General features: G+C 43.1%; 1 protein-coding gene across 1 annotated transcript in view; it reads right to left on the bottom strand.

Moving 5' to 3' along the window:
- The window catches only part of LOC138249129 (F-box only protein 36-like), a 342,371-nt gene extending 321,740 nt beyond the window's left edge, over window positions 1-20,631 (bottom strand). Inside the window, exon 1 of the mRNA XM_069203148.1 lies at window positions 20,366-20,631. Within this exon, the coding sequence (XP_069059249.1) occupies window positions 20,366-20,461 (96 nt within the window). The 5' untranslated portion in view covers window positions 20,462-20,631. The remainder of the gene's footprint in view (window positions 1-20,365) is intronic.
- Between the last annotated feature and the right edge of the window lie 464 nt (window positions 20,632-21,095).

Below are 21,095 nucleotides of genomic sequence, written 5' to 3'. Positions count from 1 at the left end.
ATTGGTTTTCTCCAGGTTTTAATACTACCCATCACTAAGCTCTAAAAAACACTTTATACCCTTTAGTAATACTAGTCCGAAAGCTTTAAAAAACCTTACAACCTCTATTAAAGTGTCATAACATTATGTATGATATATGTATGTGTGCGTGTATACACATACATACATGCATATAAATGAATATGTATATACATATTTAAACACATAGTTGAACACACACACGTATATATTTCTCAACCTAACATTCTGACACCACAAAACAAAAAATGGCCCGATGTTCCTACAAGCGTTGTAACTACTGCAATGTACGTACCTGTGATGTAATGGCTGCAATGTAGGGGTGGCACACCCCAGAGAGACAGGCTGGCAGAGCCCGTCACCAGAGGCAGCATGAAATACCCTATCGCCAGAGAAAACTTGATATCCCTATCATGATAGAGAGCCTGTCACACAGAGACAGCCCGATAAAACCTATCACCGCAAAGAATCTGACACCCTTAATCATCAGAAGTAGCCTGATAACCCTCTCACCAGAAAGAAATTGATAAACCCTGTCACCAGAGAGAGCCTGGCACAGTCCGACACCAGAAGGAGCATAATGCAATCTACAACCAGGGAGAGCCTAATACACTCTATCACCAAGGGAGTCTGACAGAGCCTGTTCTCTAGGGAGAGCTTGACAAGTGATGAAGCAGAAAATGAAGGTTTTGATTTATTAACGCATAAAAGTAGTGCTGACATAATCGTGTGTGACATTAACCGAATTAATGAAGATTGTACGGGGACAAAATGTGCCCTCAGAGTAGTTTGCCATCATTTATATGCGTGCTTTATATAACGTGGTGTATTAGAATTGCACTAATCCAACATAATCATAAACGTGTGCTACGATTTGCTTATTTGAAATGCCTTAGCTTAGCATTACTTTAGCGGAGGCTTTGGCCTAGTTGTCTGGTCTCACGGTTTAGATGTTCGTATTTTTCCACTGTGCTATTAAACGTGTATTTCTGCTTGAAGCTGTACTTTTCCACAGAGACTGTTCACATGCTTATCTTAAAGTTGGTGCCAGCATGGCATATTTTCTCTTTAATTCAAGGTCGGCTTGCAGGTGCGGACAATGGAGGCTCTGAGAGTAAGCTAATCGAGAGACAATGTTGCAACTTGCGTACCCATCTCCAAGGATAATGTATGCTTAAGTAAAAGCTTGAGAACTGTCGTTTTTGATTGGTCAATTTGAAGCTAACCTATGAACCCTCCAATGGAGACCCTACTGGACTTGAACTGTTGTCTATAAAACCCAGGTGCACGAGAGGAAAGCTCTCTCTCTATCTTCGGACATCCCGCCATTTTGACTTCGTAGCTACTATGACCCATTTTGCTGCGACGCCATTTTGAGAGACTTTGATGCTTTCTCTAGTCGAGAGAAAGAGACTTTAATGATTCTTGCCCTAGAGACTTTAACTTTGATTTGCCCCTTTGCATGAAGTAGTAATCTTACCTTGCCGCCGTGAGGCAACTGCCCCGTTCAACCCTGCCCCTTTGTCCCGGCCCTATGCTGATCGAGAAACGATACCTGTGAGACGAAGAATTCATTGATTGCTGATCGGAATTGGTAATTATGAAAGGAAATTGTAAAATTGCATTGTGTTTCTTTTAGGTAACCAACTGCTGATTTTGATAAGGACCCTAGCTAGGAGTTTTCTAAATTGATGTTGCCAAATTGTTTTTGAATGAAGTCCCACATGCTGATGCTAATTTGAGGTTAGATGAGGATTCCATATGTCGCACGATGCAATTTGAGATCTTGTTATGCTGACTAAATGTACGCAATTAGCCCATTGCAGATTATCGTATTAGTGCTTTGCATTGCCACTATCGAATGCCTTGTGATTCAAATGCTACATAGATTACACTTGTTTCGACGATATGGACAGCTATTAATGTTCATATATGTTTATCATTTGGTGTTGAGACACATTTATATTGTGCTAGCTTTGTTAATATAGGGAAATAAATTCACTAAATTTGCAATAAACTGGTGTGGTTATTCCTGGCTGAAAGGTCAGGGTTCGCCGAAATGTATTCTGGATTAATTGTTAAGTGTTATGTTGTTCAAGGTGTTGCTTATGTTCGTTATTGATTATCGATTAGATGAGACTGTTCGATTAATAGTACAGAGAGTTCCCACTTAGTCAAAAGATTCATCGACCTAAAGAGCGTCCGAACGCAGGTAAATTGTCACCTCGTTCCGCTTTATCAGTAGATGGTAGCAGAGGACGGTTACGTCTTTTGGGACCCTGTACCATTAGAGTACATGGTGTTGAATTAACGGTTACGCATTTGAGGCCTCATTCGAGGAGTTGAATTAGATTTTCTTGGATAAAACTGATTGACAGAATGATGATGGGCTAGGTCCACCGCGACTTTCCCGGGATCTCGGAACTTGCGAATGGAGAGAAAGGAGATGTGGAAACAGCGTTGGCGGTACTAGTGATGGTATGAGTGAATTTAGGGTTTTGCGCTTGCACAGCTTATTGCCGCAGGGTGTGTGAAAAGGTTGCGAGGATTTTTCTTTAAGGATAGCGGAGGCGCGACTCCGAGTGTAGAAGTAGAGAAGTCGTCAAACTTCATAGAGACATCGGAGGTGCGGCTCCGAGTGTGAGAGTAGGGAAGTCGTCGAACTTCATGTGCGTCTGGCGCTTTGTGCATAAAAAGGTCCACGTGGTTGTTGTTGTTGAGACGGGCCCTGCGAGGTCAAGAGACTCCGGAGTATGTTGATCCATGTTGTGGTCTGGGCGGTTTAGTAGGTTGATCGGGCGTGGTCAACGAGTGGGTACGTGTGTTAGGGAGTGAAAGAAACTTCGACTTCGGGCTTTGACAAGATTCTAAGTGCACTAGAACAGATCATTGACAAGTTGAGAGTAAGTCTGCGGGTCAGATTTGCTTGCGAATGTGGGGACTGAGAAAGACCGAATAGCGGCCGAGGCTGGTGAAAGAGATCGAATAGTGGTCACGGTTGGTGAAAAGTCCCTAAGGTCCTGAAGCGATTACGTTACCCTTCCTGTAGTAAACCGACAGATCTGTTTTAGTTTTTGGTAGCTCGCGATACATGCAAAAAGTTGTTACGGGAGGAACTGAGTGAAGGAGGACTAGCCGCGAGGCTTTGTCAGCCGCAGTGTGTGTGAGTGTGACGTCACTAAGAGCCGCGCTGGGATAGGTTGGTTGGAGAGAAGGGTCGCGCACGGATTGGACGCAGTCCGTGGGACTCGATTGGAAGGGGAAAGGCAGGTGAAGAGTATTCCGGGAATTAAAGTCACCTATTGATTACAAATTTTGTGGAATAACAGTGACCTATTGATTATAAACTTTGTGAATTAAAAGACGAGAAAATGAAATTCCTTAAAGCATTCAGGAGCGCGATGAAGGGAGAGTCTTATATTAAAGCGAGCGTAGGAGAGGAAACGCCGCCCGAGGGTACACCAGCTTACATTGTAATGGAGGAAAAAGGGGTAGCTCCGTGCCTTTGGCTAAAACAATGGCACAAGTGGACAGAGAAACATGGGAGCGTAGCATTCCCGATACATGGGACATTCAATATAAGGGTCCTAGAGAATTTGAGATTTACGATGTATGACATGAAGGTGCCTCCAAGGCCAGCACAGTTTGAGGCTCTAGCAATCTGGGAACTCATGGCTAGACAGCAACAGAAGAACAAGTTTGAAACAAGGATGAGGAAGGTAGAAAAGACACTAGCGGATGCTAGGTGGGATAATGCGCAGAAGGTGTGGAGGTCAGATGTATTGCAGGGAATAAAATTGTTCCCCGCAATTACTAAAGATGAAGAGGAGACAGGTAAGAAAGCTACCTGTAAGACAGACAGGAAATGTTCCAAGGATAGAGAGAACGAGGAAAAGTTGAGAAGAGAAGAGGAGTTAGAGGATGAGGAGTTGATAATGCAATTGCTGAACGACCGTCCACCACCTTATGCGGAAAATGGACAAGGTCCAAGTACCAGTTCTGCCCCTCCGGCATCGGTACAGAACAGTGAAACGCAGAATCCAGGAGCACCATCGGGATCTAAGGATCCGAGTTTACTACTCACCCCACAGATACCGCAGGTTAGGAGAATGTATCCAGATGTGCCCGTGTTGAAACCAGCAGAAAATTATCAGCCGCAGATGCCAGGGTACTACAGCAGTAACAACAGTGGAGGAATGATTCCAGATCCAACCATAAGGGGCGTACAGAATGGTTACAACCCAACAATGGCACAAGCTGAATCAACTCAGTTTATGATGCCTCAAAAGCAGATGCAGGGAGGAAATGTTCATGCTCAAATGACGGGGAGTCAGATGGGCATGCCGGCAATGATGGCCCATAATATGGGGATGAACATGCCTCAGAATATGGGAAATGGACAAAATCCAGATGCGATATCACTGCCCATTACCGTAGGTCCAGTGGTACCTTTGTATAGTCAGCCTAGCTTAGGTATGAGCAGTCAGGGACCAATGCTGCGGAATGGGACAGAAAGAAGGTGCATAGAAAACACTCCAGGGATAACTCCGATAGCGACTCAGCCAACTGGGTCTGGATCCTTGATGGAGTTTAGTCCCGTATGCGCTCAGTCAACACTGGTGAGGTCGAGCCCCCCACTGATAATACCATTAACATCGAACACTGAAAAGTTGCCGCAACCATCGATGGCAGTCGATGTGAATGCTACACTGATGGGGGTAAATGCGCAACAGCTGACACAGTGGTTCAACAGTCTAAATTCCACACAAAGTTCAGACAGTGGGAAAGGAGACGATTACTTGAGCAGGATGAGACTGAACATGGAAGCACAAGAATTGGTGGAAGGGAATATGGGTGTGAACAGGTTAGAATCCTACACGGAAGAGGAATTGAGGTATCTATGTCCAAAGATCACGAAAGAGGTAAACAAGGTACATAAAAGTTTGCAGGAAGTAGCAGACAGGAACGGGATTGACATAGGCAAGACGAAGCACTTGAGCAGGAGCTATAGGTTGGATTTTGGAACCACAGATTTTGAACACATGAGATCAGCAGGCATGAAGGCACACCTTAGAGAATTATTGCAGAGTGCCCAAGTGTGGAGGTGCTTAGACAAGTGGGAAAGCAGATGGGTAAAGAGGAAGGATAAGAGGAGGGACAGTGCCACAGAGCACAATGAGAAAAGACCGCAGAGCAGCGAGACCGTAACCATGTTACCCATGAGGGAGACAGCAGGGGGAAAATTAGTACATGTACCATGGCACAGGAGCGATATTCAGTCTTTTACGAATGATTTTCCCAAACTGAGGGAGAAGCCGATCGAATGGTATCAACAGACTGATAGGTTTGTGAAGCTTGCCAAATGTCTCTGGGAAGACCTGAACACTTTATTCGAGATTGTGGTTCCGGCAGATTTGTGGGAGGATTGCAAAAAAGCTGTAGGTTGGCCGACAAGTGAACCAGAGAGAGACAGAGAGACGGGTGCACCATCACCTATGGTGATGTGTCTGTACTATAAGGTGATTGAGCATTTGAAGACAAAGGTTGCCGCGAAAAATGTGGATTGGCAGAAAATTGATCGAACTGCCCAAGAGGCTAAAGAATCGATTCATAGTTACTATGAGAGGTTGTTGAAGGCGTTCAAGAATTACAGTGGCACGGAAGCAATCGAGGCGAAGGATATGCTTCATTTTGTGTTCAGATTTGTGGAAGGGCTGAGACCAGAGATAAGTCAGATGATAAAATCGCATTTGATCTGCTGGCAGTCGAAACCGATTGATGAAGTCTTGACTTATGCGAAATACTGTAGCGATGAAATTGAGGTGAAACAGAAAAAGCTGAAAGAGAAGGTGATGATGATGCAGCTTAAGGCGGCTCAGACAGGCTTGCAAGGGTTGCCAGGGATGCAAGGGTTCCAACAGCAGGTACCGCAACAGCAGCCGCAGTTGCAGGGAAACATGGTGTTTCAGCAACAGCAGCCGCAGTTGCAAGGAAACATGGCGTTTCAGCCACAGGGCAGAGGCAGAGGTAGAGGAGGTTTTGTGAATAATGGTCCGGATTTGAACACTGTTGTGACGGGTGTGCAGGCAATGAAGAAGGTGATGCCGTGTCACGCGTGCGGAAACGTCGGTCATTGGAAGCGCGAGTGCCCGATGGTGGTGCAGGAAGGCGCAGGTGCAGGTGTAGGTGTTGGTCAGCAAAACAATGATGTCAATGCATTTCAGACAATGAGAGGACCGAAAATGAGAGGTCTAAACCCAAATTTTCAGACCATAAATCAATTGCAGGGATTACAACCTATGCAGCCGCAGCAGATGCAGATGCCCCGTGTGCAGATGACGCAGATGCAGCCGATGCAACAGCAGTTACCTTTGGTACCTAATCAGCAAATGCAAATACCTTTGGCACCAATGAGTCAGCAGCAAATGATGGTTCCTCCACAGGTAACGGGTCAGGTAATGAGCACAAACGGCACAGTACAACAGTTCCCATTACACAGTGAGAGTGGAATAAACAATGTATGGGAGAGTGAAAGCTCGGAAGAGGAAGGAGATTGTGTGCTTGCGGCATCCCTAGAAGTTGATCAAAGGGGTCCGTACGTAGAGGGGAGAGTAATGGGTCATCGTGTCTCATTCTTGGTTGACACGGGAGCCACACGTTCAACTATTAAGAGCAGTGAAGTACCAAATTTGCCACTCTCAGGGAGGACAGTTCAAGTGGTGGGGGTAGCAAACAGACATCTGACGAACCCCATAACAGATCCGATACCAGTCAACATTGGTAACTATCAAGGGGTACATCAGTTTGTGGTGTGTGACTCAAGCCCGATAGCACTGTTAGGAAGAGACCTATTGTGTAAATTGGGTTGTTCGATAATGTGCTCGAACGAGGGAATAACAATACAGACGAGCAGTGATGGGGAAGAAGGAGACAGTGAAGGGGGTGATGAGATAGAAACAGTTGACGAAGAGTATCCTCTGATTTGTCTTTTACCAATGATAACTGAAGAAGATATCCCAGCAGAATTACGGGAAACAGTCGGAAAGGAAGTGTGGGACATGACAGGGAAAGAGGTGGGATTGATGAAAGGAGTAGAACCAGTAAAAGTGATGGTAAAGCCCAATGCGACCTTTCCCCAGACCCCACAATACCACATGCCACAAGATACCCTCATGAAAGTTGCCCAACTTATTGACGAATTCGTGAAGCAGGGAGTACTGAAAGAAGTATTAAGCAGCCCATGTAATTCACCGATAATGGGACTAATAAAGCCAAGTGGGAAAGTCCGACTTGTACAGGATTTGAGAAAAATAAATGACATCATAATCAAGTGCTGCCCTGTCGTACCGAATCCAGCTGTGATAATGTTTCAGATCCCTTGCGAAGCTGAGTGGTTCTGTCATCGATTTGTCACAAGCATTCTTTTCTGTGCCTCTTCATGAGGACAGCCAATTCCTCTTTTGTTTCAAATTCCTAGACAGAGTATACAGTTGGTGTCGAATTCCTCAAGGGTTCTCTGAGTCACCGTCGATATTCAATCAGGTTCTAAAGAAAGACTTGGAAGAGTTAGAGTTACCATTCGAGTCAACCTTAGTACAGTACATTGACGACTTACTGGTTGCATCAAAGACAGAAAGTGGCTGCACAGCCGATACCATTGCTCTGTTGAACCATTTGGGAGGGAATGGACACAAGGTGTCTCCTTCCAAACTGCAGTTCTGTCAGAAGAAAGTAAAATACTTGGGTCACCAGATAGAGAAAGGATCACGGAGAATAATGAAGGAAAGAATTACCAGTGTACTTCAAATGAGTCCACCAAAGACAAGGAAGGAGGTGAGGAAGTTTTTGGGAATGGTGGGATACTGTCGCCAGTGGATTCCCAACTTCTCGTCTCTAGCGAAGCCTTTGCTGAAATTGACCCAGAAGGATGCCTTGGATCAGATCGAACTGAAAGGGGATGAGATGGATGCTTTTGTTGAATTGAAGGAGTGCATGTGCAGGGCTCCAGCTTTAGGTATGCCTGATTACACGAAACCTTTCACATTGTTTTGCCATGAACGTGATGCATGTTCTTTGTCTGTCTTGACTCAAGCCCATGGTGGCGTAAACAGACCAGTAGTGTATTTTTCAGCTACTTTGGATCCGGTTGCAGCAGCACTCCCAGGGTGTTTGCGCGCCGTAGCAGCAGTTGGTATCAGCCTCACTCAGAGTGAAGGAATAGTGATGGGACACCCAGTAACAGTCATGGTCCCTCACTCAGTTGAGATACTTTTGACCCGATCCCGAACGCAGCACATGACTGGAGCAAGACTCACAAGGTATGAAACGACTATTCTGAGCTCACCGAATGTGCAGCTGAAAAGGTGCACCACGTTGAACGCAGCTACCTTGCTTCCTGGAGAACATGCTGAAATTGAGAACGCTGAAGACGTCGAGCATGACTGCCTTCAGGTGACTGAATTTTGCACAAAACCCCGACCGGACATCAAGGATACCAAACTTGATGAAAATGACCAGATTCTTTTTGTTGATGGTTCATGTCTAAGAGATGGGGTGGGAATTTTGAAAGCAGGATATGCTGTATGTACTGTGACAGGGGTCTTGGAAGCGGGATGGCTCCAAGGAGTCTATTCTGCACAAGTAGCAGAACTTGTAGCCCTTACTAGAGCATGTCAATTGTCTGCATTGATGAAAGTCACCATTTACACTGATAGCCAATACGGGTTTGGGATTGTGCATGACTTTGGACAACTGTGGTCACAGAGAGGTTTCCTGACTTCTTCAGGATCCCCAGTGAAAAATGGGGAGAGAATAAGGGAGTTGTTACATGCCATTCAAGTGCCAGCTGAAGTTGCAGTGGTAAAGTGCAGTGCTCACACGAAAGGACAGGATTATGTGTCTCTGGGAAACGCCTATGCAGATCAAGTCGCAAGATTTTGTGCCTTGAACTGTATATTGTTAAGGGACGATTGGAATACAATAAGTGAACCAGAACTCGAACCAGCTGAAGCATTTGCCTTGAAGGTCGTAGATACAATAGAAGAACTAAAAGCACTACAAAGTAATGTCAGGGAGGATGAAAGAGATTCTTGGATTAAATCACAATGTATAAAGAGACAAGACGAGCTATGGGTTTCACATGAGGGAAAATTTGTTCTGCCAAATGGTCTCTTATCAAAGCTTGCGCGGTTCTATCATGGGCAAGCTCACCTAGGGAGAGATGCCATGATAAGATTGTTCAAAACTGATTGGTTTAACCCCAGATTTCGTCAAGCTGCAGAAGCAGTTTGCCATCGATGTGTCACTTGCCAACAGATTAACCCAGGAAAGGGGACGGTTGTGAACGCGAGTCACATTGGTAGGGCAAGCGGTCCTTTTAGTCGTATGCAGATGGACTTCATTGAGATGCCTGTGCATGGAGGTTTAAGATATGTGTTGGTGGTTGTGTGTATTTTTAGTCATTGGATTGAGGCATACCCCACACGTAGAAATGACAGTCTTACAGTTGCCAAACTATTATTGAGGGAGTTAATACCACGTTTCGGATTCCCGATCTCTTTAGAATCAGATAGGGGAAGTCACTTCAATAACGAGGTGATGAAGTTACTTTGCGAAGCACTGAACATTGAGCAAAAGCTGCACTGTAGCTATCGCCCTGAAGCATCAGGACTGGTGGAGCAGATGAATGGTACGCTGAAGTCGAGAATGGCAAAAATATGTGCATCAACAAATTTGAAATGGCCTGACGCATTGCCCTTAGTGCTAATGTCAATGAGAAACACTCCGGATAGAAAAACTGGATTGTCTCCGCACGAAATTCTCATGGGCAGGGCTATGAGACTTCCTGCAGTTCCCGCAAACATGCTTTTGAATATTACAGATGATATGGTGTTAGATTACTGCAAAGGTCTGGCTGACGTGGTTCGCTCTTTCTCTCACCAGGTGGAAGCGACCACCTTGCCACCGATCCAAGGTCCAGGACACGCACTGAAAGCAGGTGACTGGGTCGTGATAAAGAAGCACGTGAGGAAGTCGTGTCTGGAACCCCGTTGGAAAGGCCCTTTCCAAGTGATCCTGACGACAACTACCGCTGTGAAGTGTGCGGGGGTTCCCAACTGGATTCACGCCAGTCATACAAAGAAGGTGCTGTGTCCCACAGATGAGGAAGTTGAAGCGCTGAAACTACCAGTGCCTGATAAAACGGTGCCGAGTGCTGAGACAGAACAAAAGCGAACTGAAAGCGAACAAGCAACAGCAGGAGAAAAAGAGATATTATTGGAGAACGAAGAGTCCGACTCACTTGGGGAAGACCAAGGAGAAAGTTCAGACAGCGACGACGAAGCTGCAGGTGACAAAGAGCCTGAAGCAGCTGAGGGTAGCAAAAAGCCTGAAGCAGCTGAAGGTGACAAGGAACCTGAAGCAGCTGAAAGTGATACAGAGCCTGAAGAAAGTAACGGTGACGAAGGGCTCGAAGAGAGTGAGAAGGCAGGAGAGCCTGAGCAGAAGGGGGCTTTCCCAGAAACAGACGATACAGAAAAAGAAGAGGGAAACGTGACTGATTCCCCTGAAGGTGGGAACCAAGAAGAACAGAACGAAAGAGCTCAAACCTCTACAGAAAAGATCGCAGGTCCATCAAATGGACACGGTGCAAAAAGAAGACTAAGTATATCACCGATAAAAGAAAAGGGTAAAGAAGGTTTGAACGAAGGAGGAAGGCCGAAAGTGAAAGAGAAAAGAAAGGAAGTGACTGTCGTGGAACAATCGTCAAGTGAGGAAAAGGACTTGGCGAAGGAGGAGAGTGCCAGCGAAGCAGAATCAAAGAGAGAAGCAAAATTGAAGAGGAAAAGGATACCAAACAAGAGGTATTCCGGTCCTGAATGGGCATATGCGGTAAATGATGATTGGACTGATGAGTTTGTATCTCTAAGCATCGAGAACGAAGAAGAAGAAGAGATACCAATAGAAAAGAAAAGTTTCATAGACTCTGTTGATTGAAAAGGTAGTAAATGGTATTGCTTGCTGCAATCTAACGTGAGACAAACAACCATCTGAGACATTGCTAAACCGAATTGAGACAAATGCTGCTAACCGATAAGTGACTGGCCTTTTGAAGAAGACGGTGTGAACATTGTGCTCGTTCAAGCTTTGTAACTGAATTGCTAAGTAGTTTCATTTATAAGTGCTTCTAGCTCTCTGATTCTATACAGATCATGCCTGGGTACGCTATGCAGAATAATAGAAAGAAATATTGTAAATACGTGTGTATAGGCTTGGTACTAACATGTGTACTAATAATAATGGCAATTGTGTTTGGAATGCATGGAAAGGGTGAGAATGAGACTATTGCTGCTTCTACTATTGTTCCTGTTACTGTCACTGAACTAACACCATTGAAAAGACTAGCAATGGATGAGAGGCTCTTGCATGATAAGAAAGAGCTTTCGTATAATGTTTTCTATCGCTTACTAACAGAGTATGTTGAGACTATGGATGCGAAAGATTGTTATGTGTGTACACAGATACCGACATCAGTAAAGGAAGGGGTGACTTATCACCACATGCCTCTTACATACGGGATTACATGTAGTATAGTAATGTCTAGGTTTTATGGTCAATCTAACATACAGTATTTTTTCTCAAATTATGATGTTACCTTTGCTTATGTTCCTATAATAGCACAGCTAAGCGAGACTGCAAAATATTGGGATTACAAAATTATGAGGGACTTTTTCGAGCCAATGCAACCTTTTGAAACGGCTCATGCTCATAGGGAGAACCTTACTTGCTCCGTCTCTGCTGTAGAAATAAGCTTTTTAGATCGCACAGATGATAGAAGGGCTCAAATGAAGGCGAAATTAGAAAAAGAACTGCATAAGAGGACTTCAGTAGATAATTATGACTTTGCTGCTATAAAGACACAAGGGAAAATTGCTTTAGATGCTTGGCATGTAGGGAAATTTTGTATATATCGAGGTGAATCTTACTATGATAATATTTTTGTAGGAGCGAGTGAATGCAAACATACGTTTATTTTTAAGGCCAAATGGACATTCATGATGGACGGACTTGACCCTGTCATTCCAGGGGTGTATTATATTTGTGGGCATAATGCCTATTATCGTCTTCCAAAGGGATGGTGGGGAAGATGTTATTTGGGTATAGTGTTTCCAAAGGTTTATCAACTGGATGACATATCGATGATTGAAAAGACACCTGGATCCCATCGTATCCAGAAAAGAGAGACCGCAGCTGCTGTGGTAGGAGATATATTTGGAGCCATGATTCCTTCATTAGGAGTTGTGTTGAATTCCATCAAAATAAGAAAGTTGTCTACTATAGTGGATAACATGTTGACAAAGTTTTTAGGTGCTATAATCCTGATGGATGCTGAACTTGCAGCGGAAAGAGCTATGACTCTTCAAAATAGGCTTGCTTTAGACATTCTTTTAGCAAAGGATGGAGGCGTTTGCAAAATGATTGGTGCACGTCACTGCTGCACCTATATACCTGATAATAGTGTGAAGATTAAAACTATGCTTGCTAATCTAACAAAAGAAAGTGCAGATTTGAAAGAACTGAAAGAACCAGGAGTGTGGGAGAAGGTTGGAAAGGGACTTGCTTCAGTGGGACATTGGATTGGGGGAATTTGGAATGGAATATTATTGAAAATAATAGAAGGAATATTAATAATAATAATTTGTGTATTTGGAATTTGGGGAATAAAAAGGGGAATAATAATGATTATGGAAAGAATTAAAAGGAGAAAAGAGGAGAAAATTATGAAAAGAATGGCAGAAGAATACAAAGCGCAAACTAGGGGAACTAAAAGGAAAAGGGAGCTGACAGAATTTTAATGGGATAAAATTTGTGGGCTAAATTTGTGTGATGACAAGTAGTCATCAGAGGAGGGATTGATGAAGCAGAAAATGAAGGTTTTGATTTATTAACGCATAAACGTAGTGCTGACATAATCGTGTGTGACATTAACCGAATTAATGAAGATTGTACGGGGACAAAATGTGCCCTCAGAGTAGTTTGCCATCATTTATATGCGTGCTTTATATAACGTGGTGTATTAGAATTACACTAATCCAACATAATCATAAACGTGTGCTACGATTTGCTTATTTGAAATGCCTTAGCTTAGCATTACTTTAGCGGAGGCTTTGGCCTAGTTGTCTGGTCTCACGGTTTAGATGTTCGTATTTTTCCACTGTGCTATTAAACGTGTATTTCTGCTTGAAGCTGTACTTTTCCACAAAGACTGTTCACATGCTTATCTTAAAGTTGGTGCCAGCATGGCATATTTTCTCTTTAATTCAAGGTCGGCTTGCAGGTGCGGACAATGGAGGCTCTGAGAGTAAGCTAATCGAGAGACAATGTTGCAACTTGCGTACCCATCTCCAAGGATAATGTATGCTTAAGTAAAAGCTTCAGAACTGTCGTTTTTGATTGGTCAATTTGAAGCTAACCTATGAACCCTCCAATGGAGACCCTACTGGACTTGAACTGTTGTCTATAAAACCCAGGTGCACGAGAGGAAAGCTCTCTCTCTATCTTCGGACATCCCGCCATTTTGACTTCGTAGCTACTATGACCCATTTTGCTGCGACGCCATTTTGAGAGACTTTGATGCTTTCTCTAGTCGAGAGAAAGAGACTTTAATGATTCTTGCCCTAGAGACTTTAACTTTGATTTGCCCCTTTGCATGAAGTAGTAATCTTACCTTGCCGCCGTGAGGCAACTGCCCCGTTCACCCCTGCCCCTTTGTCCCGGCCCTATGCTGATCGAGAAACGATACCTGTGAGACGAAGAATTCATTGATTGCTGACCGGAATTGGTAATTATGAAAGGAAATTGTAAAATTGCATTGTGTTTCTTTTAGGTAACCAACTGCTGATTTTGATAAGGACCCTAGCTAGGAGTTTTCTAAATTGATGTTGCCAAATTGTTTTTGCATGAAGTCCCACATGCTGATGCTAATTTGAGGTTAGATGAGGATTCCATATGTCGCACGATGCAATTTGAGATCTTGTTATGCTGACTAAATGTACGCAATTAGCCCATTGCAGATTATCGTATTAGTGCTTTGCATTGCCACTATCGAATGCCTTGTGATTCAAATGCTACATAGATTACACTTGTTTCGACGATATGGACAGCTATTAATGTTCATATATGTTTATCATTTGGTGTTGAGACACATTTATATTGTGCTAGCTTTGTTAATATAGGGAAATAAATTCACTAAATTTGCAATAAACTGGTGTGGTTATTCCTGGCTGAAAGGTCAGGGTTCGCCGAAATGTATTCTGGATTAATTGTTAAGTGTTATGTTGTTCAAGGTGTTGCTTATGTTCGTTATTGATTATCGATTAGATGAGACTGTTCGATTAATAGTACAGAGAGTTCCCACTTAGTCAAAAGATTCATCGACCTAAAGAGCGTCCGAACGCAGGTAAATTGTCACCTCGTTCCGCTTTATCACAAGCATGTCCCCATAGAAAGCCTGGTGCTCCCTATCACCAAAGAAAGCCTTGCACAGGCTAGCAGCAGAAATGTCGTGGTACACCCTATCACCAAGGCGAGTCTGACAGAGCCTGAATGTAACTGCTAGCAGTGAAAGCCTGGACAACTCTGCCACCTAAGACAGTCTGACAGAGCCTGGCATTTTGTATTACTTAGAGAGCCAAACTGATCCAATGTCTCACAGAGAACATAACAAACCTGGTGTCCCAGAGAGAGCCTAACAGATCTTACCTTCCACCCTGGAAACCGGGGGACTTTCATATCAGAGAGCCTGCGAGGCACAAACAGCCTGTCACCATGGAGAGCCTGAGATCCTCTAAGGCCAGAGAGTATGAGAGACCAGAAAGAGACTGATAGAGACAATTACTTTTTTCAAGGGAGGATCCGATACATACTGCCACTAAGCAGCCAGAGAGACCTGAATCATTTTAACAAGATGGCACTGAGCATCAAATGGCATCAAATGAGAATGAATGAGACACACTGCCCTAAAGGAGATTCATAACACCTGAAATACTGTCACAGAGAGTCTGTGAAACCCGAACTCCAGAAAAGGCTTAAGACCATTAGATGAATGACAGCCTGAAACACCCTACCACCAGAAAGCCTCAGAGCAAAGGAGACCTTGACACAGCAGGCGGCGGAGAGGCCACATGCCAGAGAGAGCCTGAAAGATCATGGAACTCTGCAAAACTATTCACCTACACACTCACATTAGCACCCACCCTTAAGAAAACCAATTGTTCAGATTATTCACTCTCCATTAGTGTTTTACTCTCTTTCACAAAACCCCTCGCATGTATAATTATTGTCAAACCTCTCAGTCTAATTCACCAACGTATCACATCACAGATTCACTCAGTCCACCATATGCAACATAAGTTCGCCTTCCAGCCACCACAGCATGCCTTAGACATCACCATGTTTATATCCCCATACACTCTGGGTTTGGAGTGCGACCTGCCTGTGCTATGATGGGCTTTTGTGGATGTTGAGCCTTGACCTCTATTGTTTGTAGGGAGTACCTCTCCTATAGGAGGGCTGACACATGCAAAATCTTCATTTCTCGAAAATTGCTTTGTCCTGTGAGGACTGAGCTAGTAATCAAGTTAGGTTAATCCATTCGATTTTTTTTGTATTAAATGTTTTACATTAACACAACAGTGATGCGTAGACACGCCATTGCCATTTGCAGAGAGAAGTTGTGATTAATCATGTTCAGATTGACTATGGCTAATGAAGATCTGAATATTAAAATGGATAACGTTGGTTGTCATCTTTGTGACATGTGAACATTTCATTTCCAGGAGAGCTGGGGTGTTCTAATCATCAAACGTGATGTTCTTTTCCCTTCTTTCCCATATGAAGAAAGGTTTATTTTCTTTGTGATAATCATGGAATGTTCTAATGAACAGCGCATTAAAGAAGACACCTGCAGTATGCAGCCTAGTATGTGTACTTTATCCTGTTACAGGTAGTGTAGTTTGAAGGACGGAGATGGAAACTTGTATTGTGAAACCTTTGAGAACATAACAAGCACATAATTGCAACACCTTTTTTTAAACTGATTAGACAGCCTTATAAGAGCTGTGTGTATGTATGTATAATGTTAGTATTGTGTTTTATTAAGGGGCTGATTTGAATTGAGAGGTCAGTCTTAGACTGCGCTTTCGAATAGAGCAAATCAGACCACGAGAATTAAGAGTGCTCTCCTGAAGAGACAGAACTGATTTTATTTTGTCTTTCCCATTTGAGGCAACCCCCTGTTGGTCTCTCTTCTGAGTTAAAAGATTTTGATCTAACTTGAATGACATATTAATCAAAGCATATGCATTCTGATTATTAATTGATGCTAAACTGATTTTTGCTTCCGGTAAACCACTTACTTTAATACACCTTCGTAGTTTGAAACAGACATTATCTGTCTTTCTTGTGGGGCCTAATGTGCTTCACATGTATTGAATATATTGATTTGATAATGCTTTATAGTCTAGAAATTTTTAGAAAGAGAAGCGTTAAAATAACACCATCACAGATGGCTATGGGAACTGCCTTTTGGTCTGTGTATCTTGGAGACAGTCTACACAGTCTTACCTCTCAAACTGTCAACTCTGAGTTACCTCAGTTATAGCATTCACTTGTGGCTGCATGTGTGCTGTATTTATGCATGTTGGATATGTCAAAGCGTCTTGGGCCATGCTTCTAATTGCCATATTTAATCTAATAATAATTTAATCTATCAATAAGTCTCAGTATGTTGTTATATTTTAGTATACTTTTCTTCTCTGTTTTTGACTTATTTTCATAAATTGCAGCTGAATTAAACCTGCTGTGTATGCACAGTGACTACCTAGAAGTGGTTGATGATGCCCCCCACATGTTCTGGTGAATACCTAGTACTCTAACACTAAGATAGAATTCAGTATGGAAGGCTGTAGTACGCACTATGCCAAATACCTGAGGCAATTAAACAAAGATGCATCTTGGACACCAACACACAAACAAGGACCGATTGTATGACGCGTATTAAGTAACATAAGTAAGAAAGAGGATACTGCGGACTCAAAGGATTCTGGTCACGCCTGGATCTACTGCTAAAACCCTTGTGAGTGGAGATATGCCACTGTATGCATAAAAAAAAACTTGGTAGCTGTAGTAATAACACCCCGCTAGAGAAAGGAGTGCAGTGACGAGCTCCTCTCCTATGGTGTTTGCTTCTATTCTTCGTTTCTTGAATTTTCTTTATCAAAACGGGACGGACTATTTTCATAAAGCACTGTTATCCAACTATAAAAGCTAGAAACCCATTGGTTTTACAGTAGGTTACGAAAAAGATTTGGAATAAAAGATAATAAAATAATAGACCCTTATTTCAGGTTCTGACACATAATCCAGGATCATTATCTCACAGCAGAAGCAAATTATGTAAATGAGTATAAGAAGGGTCTGTAGAACTCATACGGGGTTACTTTCAAAACTGGATGAGTTGAGGTTTCTTCAGCACATCCAACTATGAAACTAGCCCATAGTGCCTCAACCTTCTGTGGTTTTCCCTGTGCCCCGGATAACCAGTCCAACACTGCTCCAAGAGTTTCAAATTATCAAAATATTGAAGTTCAACCAGAGGTGCAGTGGTGTGACTTCCAAACAAGTAGGATGCAAAGACTTCAGGCAAAAACAAATTGCTTCAGACATATCTAACAAACAAGTTGAAAAGACATTTGTTATGAAACACTGTTTGCGTGCTTATTAAGATTTAACTTTGTTGTCCTCCATAGCTTTGCCTTTTTATATTTTATTAACAGTGGGCTTCACATCTCCACACATACCACGATTTTTTGCTGGAGAGTAATACCGTTCTTTTGGGTCCTGTGACAGGCTCGGAAGCATTAACGTATTTCAAACGCATGTTTTAAGAAAAGCCCGTGAACCTGTGTATGACTTTCTAGCTAACCTATTTGGAAAACGGGGCTGTAAACTTAATAGATAACATGATTTACTACTAGTTCACTTAATAGTACTCAGTGTGCTAACGTGGGAGAGATGGAAGGCCATGTCTGCCAAGATTCAAACTTGTTACCTTCATTTCACTGCATGTTTTACCTGCAAAGCAACCATTCAGTGTACATAGCGATCCTGCCTGCAGCCTAGGGATCTAAACGCCATCTGGGAATGCCAAGAGTATAGCTACAGCATAGCTATTCTGTGCACTAAGTCATTTGCGCAAATAAGTTTGTCTTCGGTTTGCATATGCCTTGATGTATGAATGTAAATTTACATTTGGCCTTCACATTACATAACTTCAGATTTGCAAATCGATTTTTTCACAAGTAGCATTACACTAGTATGGTGCAAGTTTATGTGTGAGTACATCTCACGGAGGCAGGGAGTATGTGTTCCATGGTGGAGATGTCAGGGAAAGTTGGTGAACACCCACAAACTTGCAAGTCTCTGGCTGTTCACTAGGTTTAGTACAACATTTTCCCATCCTATGTATGGTTCTGGACCATGGATAATTAAAGTACGGCCCGCGGGCCTTATGCAGCCCCTCTGACTTTTACATGCGGCCCCTTGAGCAACAGAAGCACTGGGCAGCTGTTTGCTCGACTTCACACTAACAATAAAAATATTAAATACACACACAATCATTTATTTCAAACTTAATTGGTGTTAAAAAAAGGAAGTAACTATGGACTCCTGCACTTAACTTTAGAGCCCCTTCATTTTTAAAGACATCTTTCAGCACAAGTGTAAAATTAAGATAGTCTCTTCAAAATTAAAAAAGGGTATTTAGTTAACATGCAGAACCTTTTTGCCTTAGTACAATTTATTTTATCAGTGCATTGAAATGTATTCCTTTAAAAGTGATAGTTTTCAAACATACATTTGGAAACATACATTTTGAAACCACCAATAGTAAATTAAAGAGGCAAGTCACTTGGTATGTGCACTTTATGGGTGACCTGGGTTCCTATCATACATTAACAACATTATAGTTTATTAAATCAAACATAGAAGCAGGTTTTGTGCAGCGCACACCATGAATCATGTATTTCGAGGTCATCTTGAATGTGATTATGCAGAAAACACACAAAATGTCATAAGTAGGGTAAACCTAAGGGAGTACAGTTACTTATATATATATGTGTGTGTGTGTCACAACTGTACTTTTTGACACTTCTGAGTACTGTAACGTGTAATGCTGTACAGTTTATAGAGCTCTAAAGTATGAAAGGCTGAGATGACCCTATTGGAATTCATTCGTGTGCCCAGCAAAGGACATACACCAGGGAACCCCGAAGCAGCCCAGGGAAATTGTATGCACAGTTGTAATGTGGCGCGAAATTGGGGTCTGAAAGCAAGTTACCACTAAGGACATATCTTGGTGCGCAGCATGTGATCCTATCCCACCTTGTCAGCAGCGAGCGTTTAACCCCGGGGCATATTCTTGACGGCTCCGAGAGAAGCAATCTATAAAGAACTACAAAGCGGCCGTCCGGTAGTTTAGAGGCAACTAGAAAACAATAAATAAAAAGATAAAATGATAATTACCCAAGTGGGAGATCCTTTTGTTTAAAAACAGTGCGTGATTTGTAAATAAAAACGTGCCTTGGCGCCCAAGGCTCTCCTCTTAAACACGTGGTGGCTGAAATTAAATGTGGGAACATTGAATACTAAAGCTGCGTAATCCTGAATCCTCTTCAATCCATATAAAGCCACTCCCTGCCCATTCAGCTCACTCTGGCAGCGTTCTACTTTCTCCCTTTATGACGCTTTTTCGTTTTTCCCTTCCACCGTCTTTCCCACATGTCTTTTGCTCGCAGCAAATACTTGAGGCAGAATAATAAGCCGCGGCCATCACAAATAAGTGCCGGTGCTAAGCACCGGAAACAACAAGCACAAATTATGCAGTGCTAAAAAGCCCTGTAAGCTTTGGGAGAACTGATCGTAATGGCATACGGCGTAATAAGACAGTGCACGATGAGCTGGTCTAACAGGTCAGCGTGCGGACACTTTTTTGGCTGTTTAGCGGCCTAGTTAATGGTCTGGTGGGCCGGTTTTAACTGCTGATTACGGTCATATCCAAACAAGCACTGCCTGCAGCAAATACAAATTCCTGCAGTCTCGCACTCTTTGCAAAACACCTATACAGTACATAGCGCATCTTTACATGTTTAGAACTTCCCAAACTTGCAAACAGGAGCCACTTTTTCAACTGTGTCATTCACTAATGGGGCCACTTTAATTTTAGCGCCGGGGCACATTTTCCGTCTCATTCATACCCTGGTGAAACATAAGACAGTAGCAGTTCTTTTACCTGGGTCTTGGTAACGATAAGATGAAATAAATCTTTGCTCGGAGACTGTGCCTGGCGCTGAATTTCATACAGTTGCTCTTTCAGAAGAGACGTCATGGTAGGCTTCTCTTGTCCTTTATCACTTCCAAGCGTTGAAAGTGATCGCGAGCCGCGACAGGTGTGCAGCCGCGTGCAGGTATCTCGACGTATATAGTGCCCGGCCTGTCACCCTGCAGCGGGGCTCGCGTCTTCCTGCTGGATCTTGCCCAGCACAACAAGCCTGGGTAAACATCAGCGGTTGGCTCTGCCTTTTGAATGGGGAGTGTCCATTCATTATCACGGGGACAAACTAACCTCACGTTAAAAGGGGCCTGGCCACAGTTTCCAGTCAACTATCAGCAAACAAACAGTCGGATAACGGCTATTCAAGAAAGGTGAATAGAAAATGAATCATGCGTAAAACAAGAGTTTACTATCCATCTTCAAAGTTCTATTACACTTACACATGACAGCCGCGGAGCTTATTTGCATAATTTAGACGCTTTGAGATGTTGACTAGGAGTCTTGACTATACACATATTGAACAGCAGGTAAGGGTGCGTGCAGAGCAGCGCACGTGCACATCCCTGCCCAACCCTTCCTTGGAGGACACACTTCTCTAAGGTGCAGAGTGTGCACCATTTAACGCTGCAAAGAAGAAACAGCATTTCAGACTTGGCAAAAGTCTAACGAACAGCACTGGCGTGTGTGA

The sequence above is a fragment of the Pleurodeles waltl genome, chromosome 8, assembly GCF_031143425.1.
Source record: "Pleurodeles waltl isolate 20211129_DDA chromosome 8, aPleWal1.hap1.20221129, whole genome shotgun sequence".
Lineage (NCBI taxonomy): Eukaryota > Metazoa > Chordata > Amphibia > Caudata > Salamandridae > Pleurodeles > Pleurodeles waltl.
Note: the sequence above shows the minus strand (reverse complement) of the source record. Positions and strands in the feature narration are given on the sequence as shown.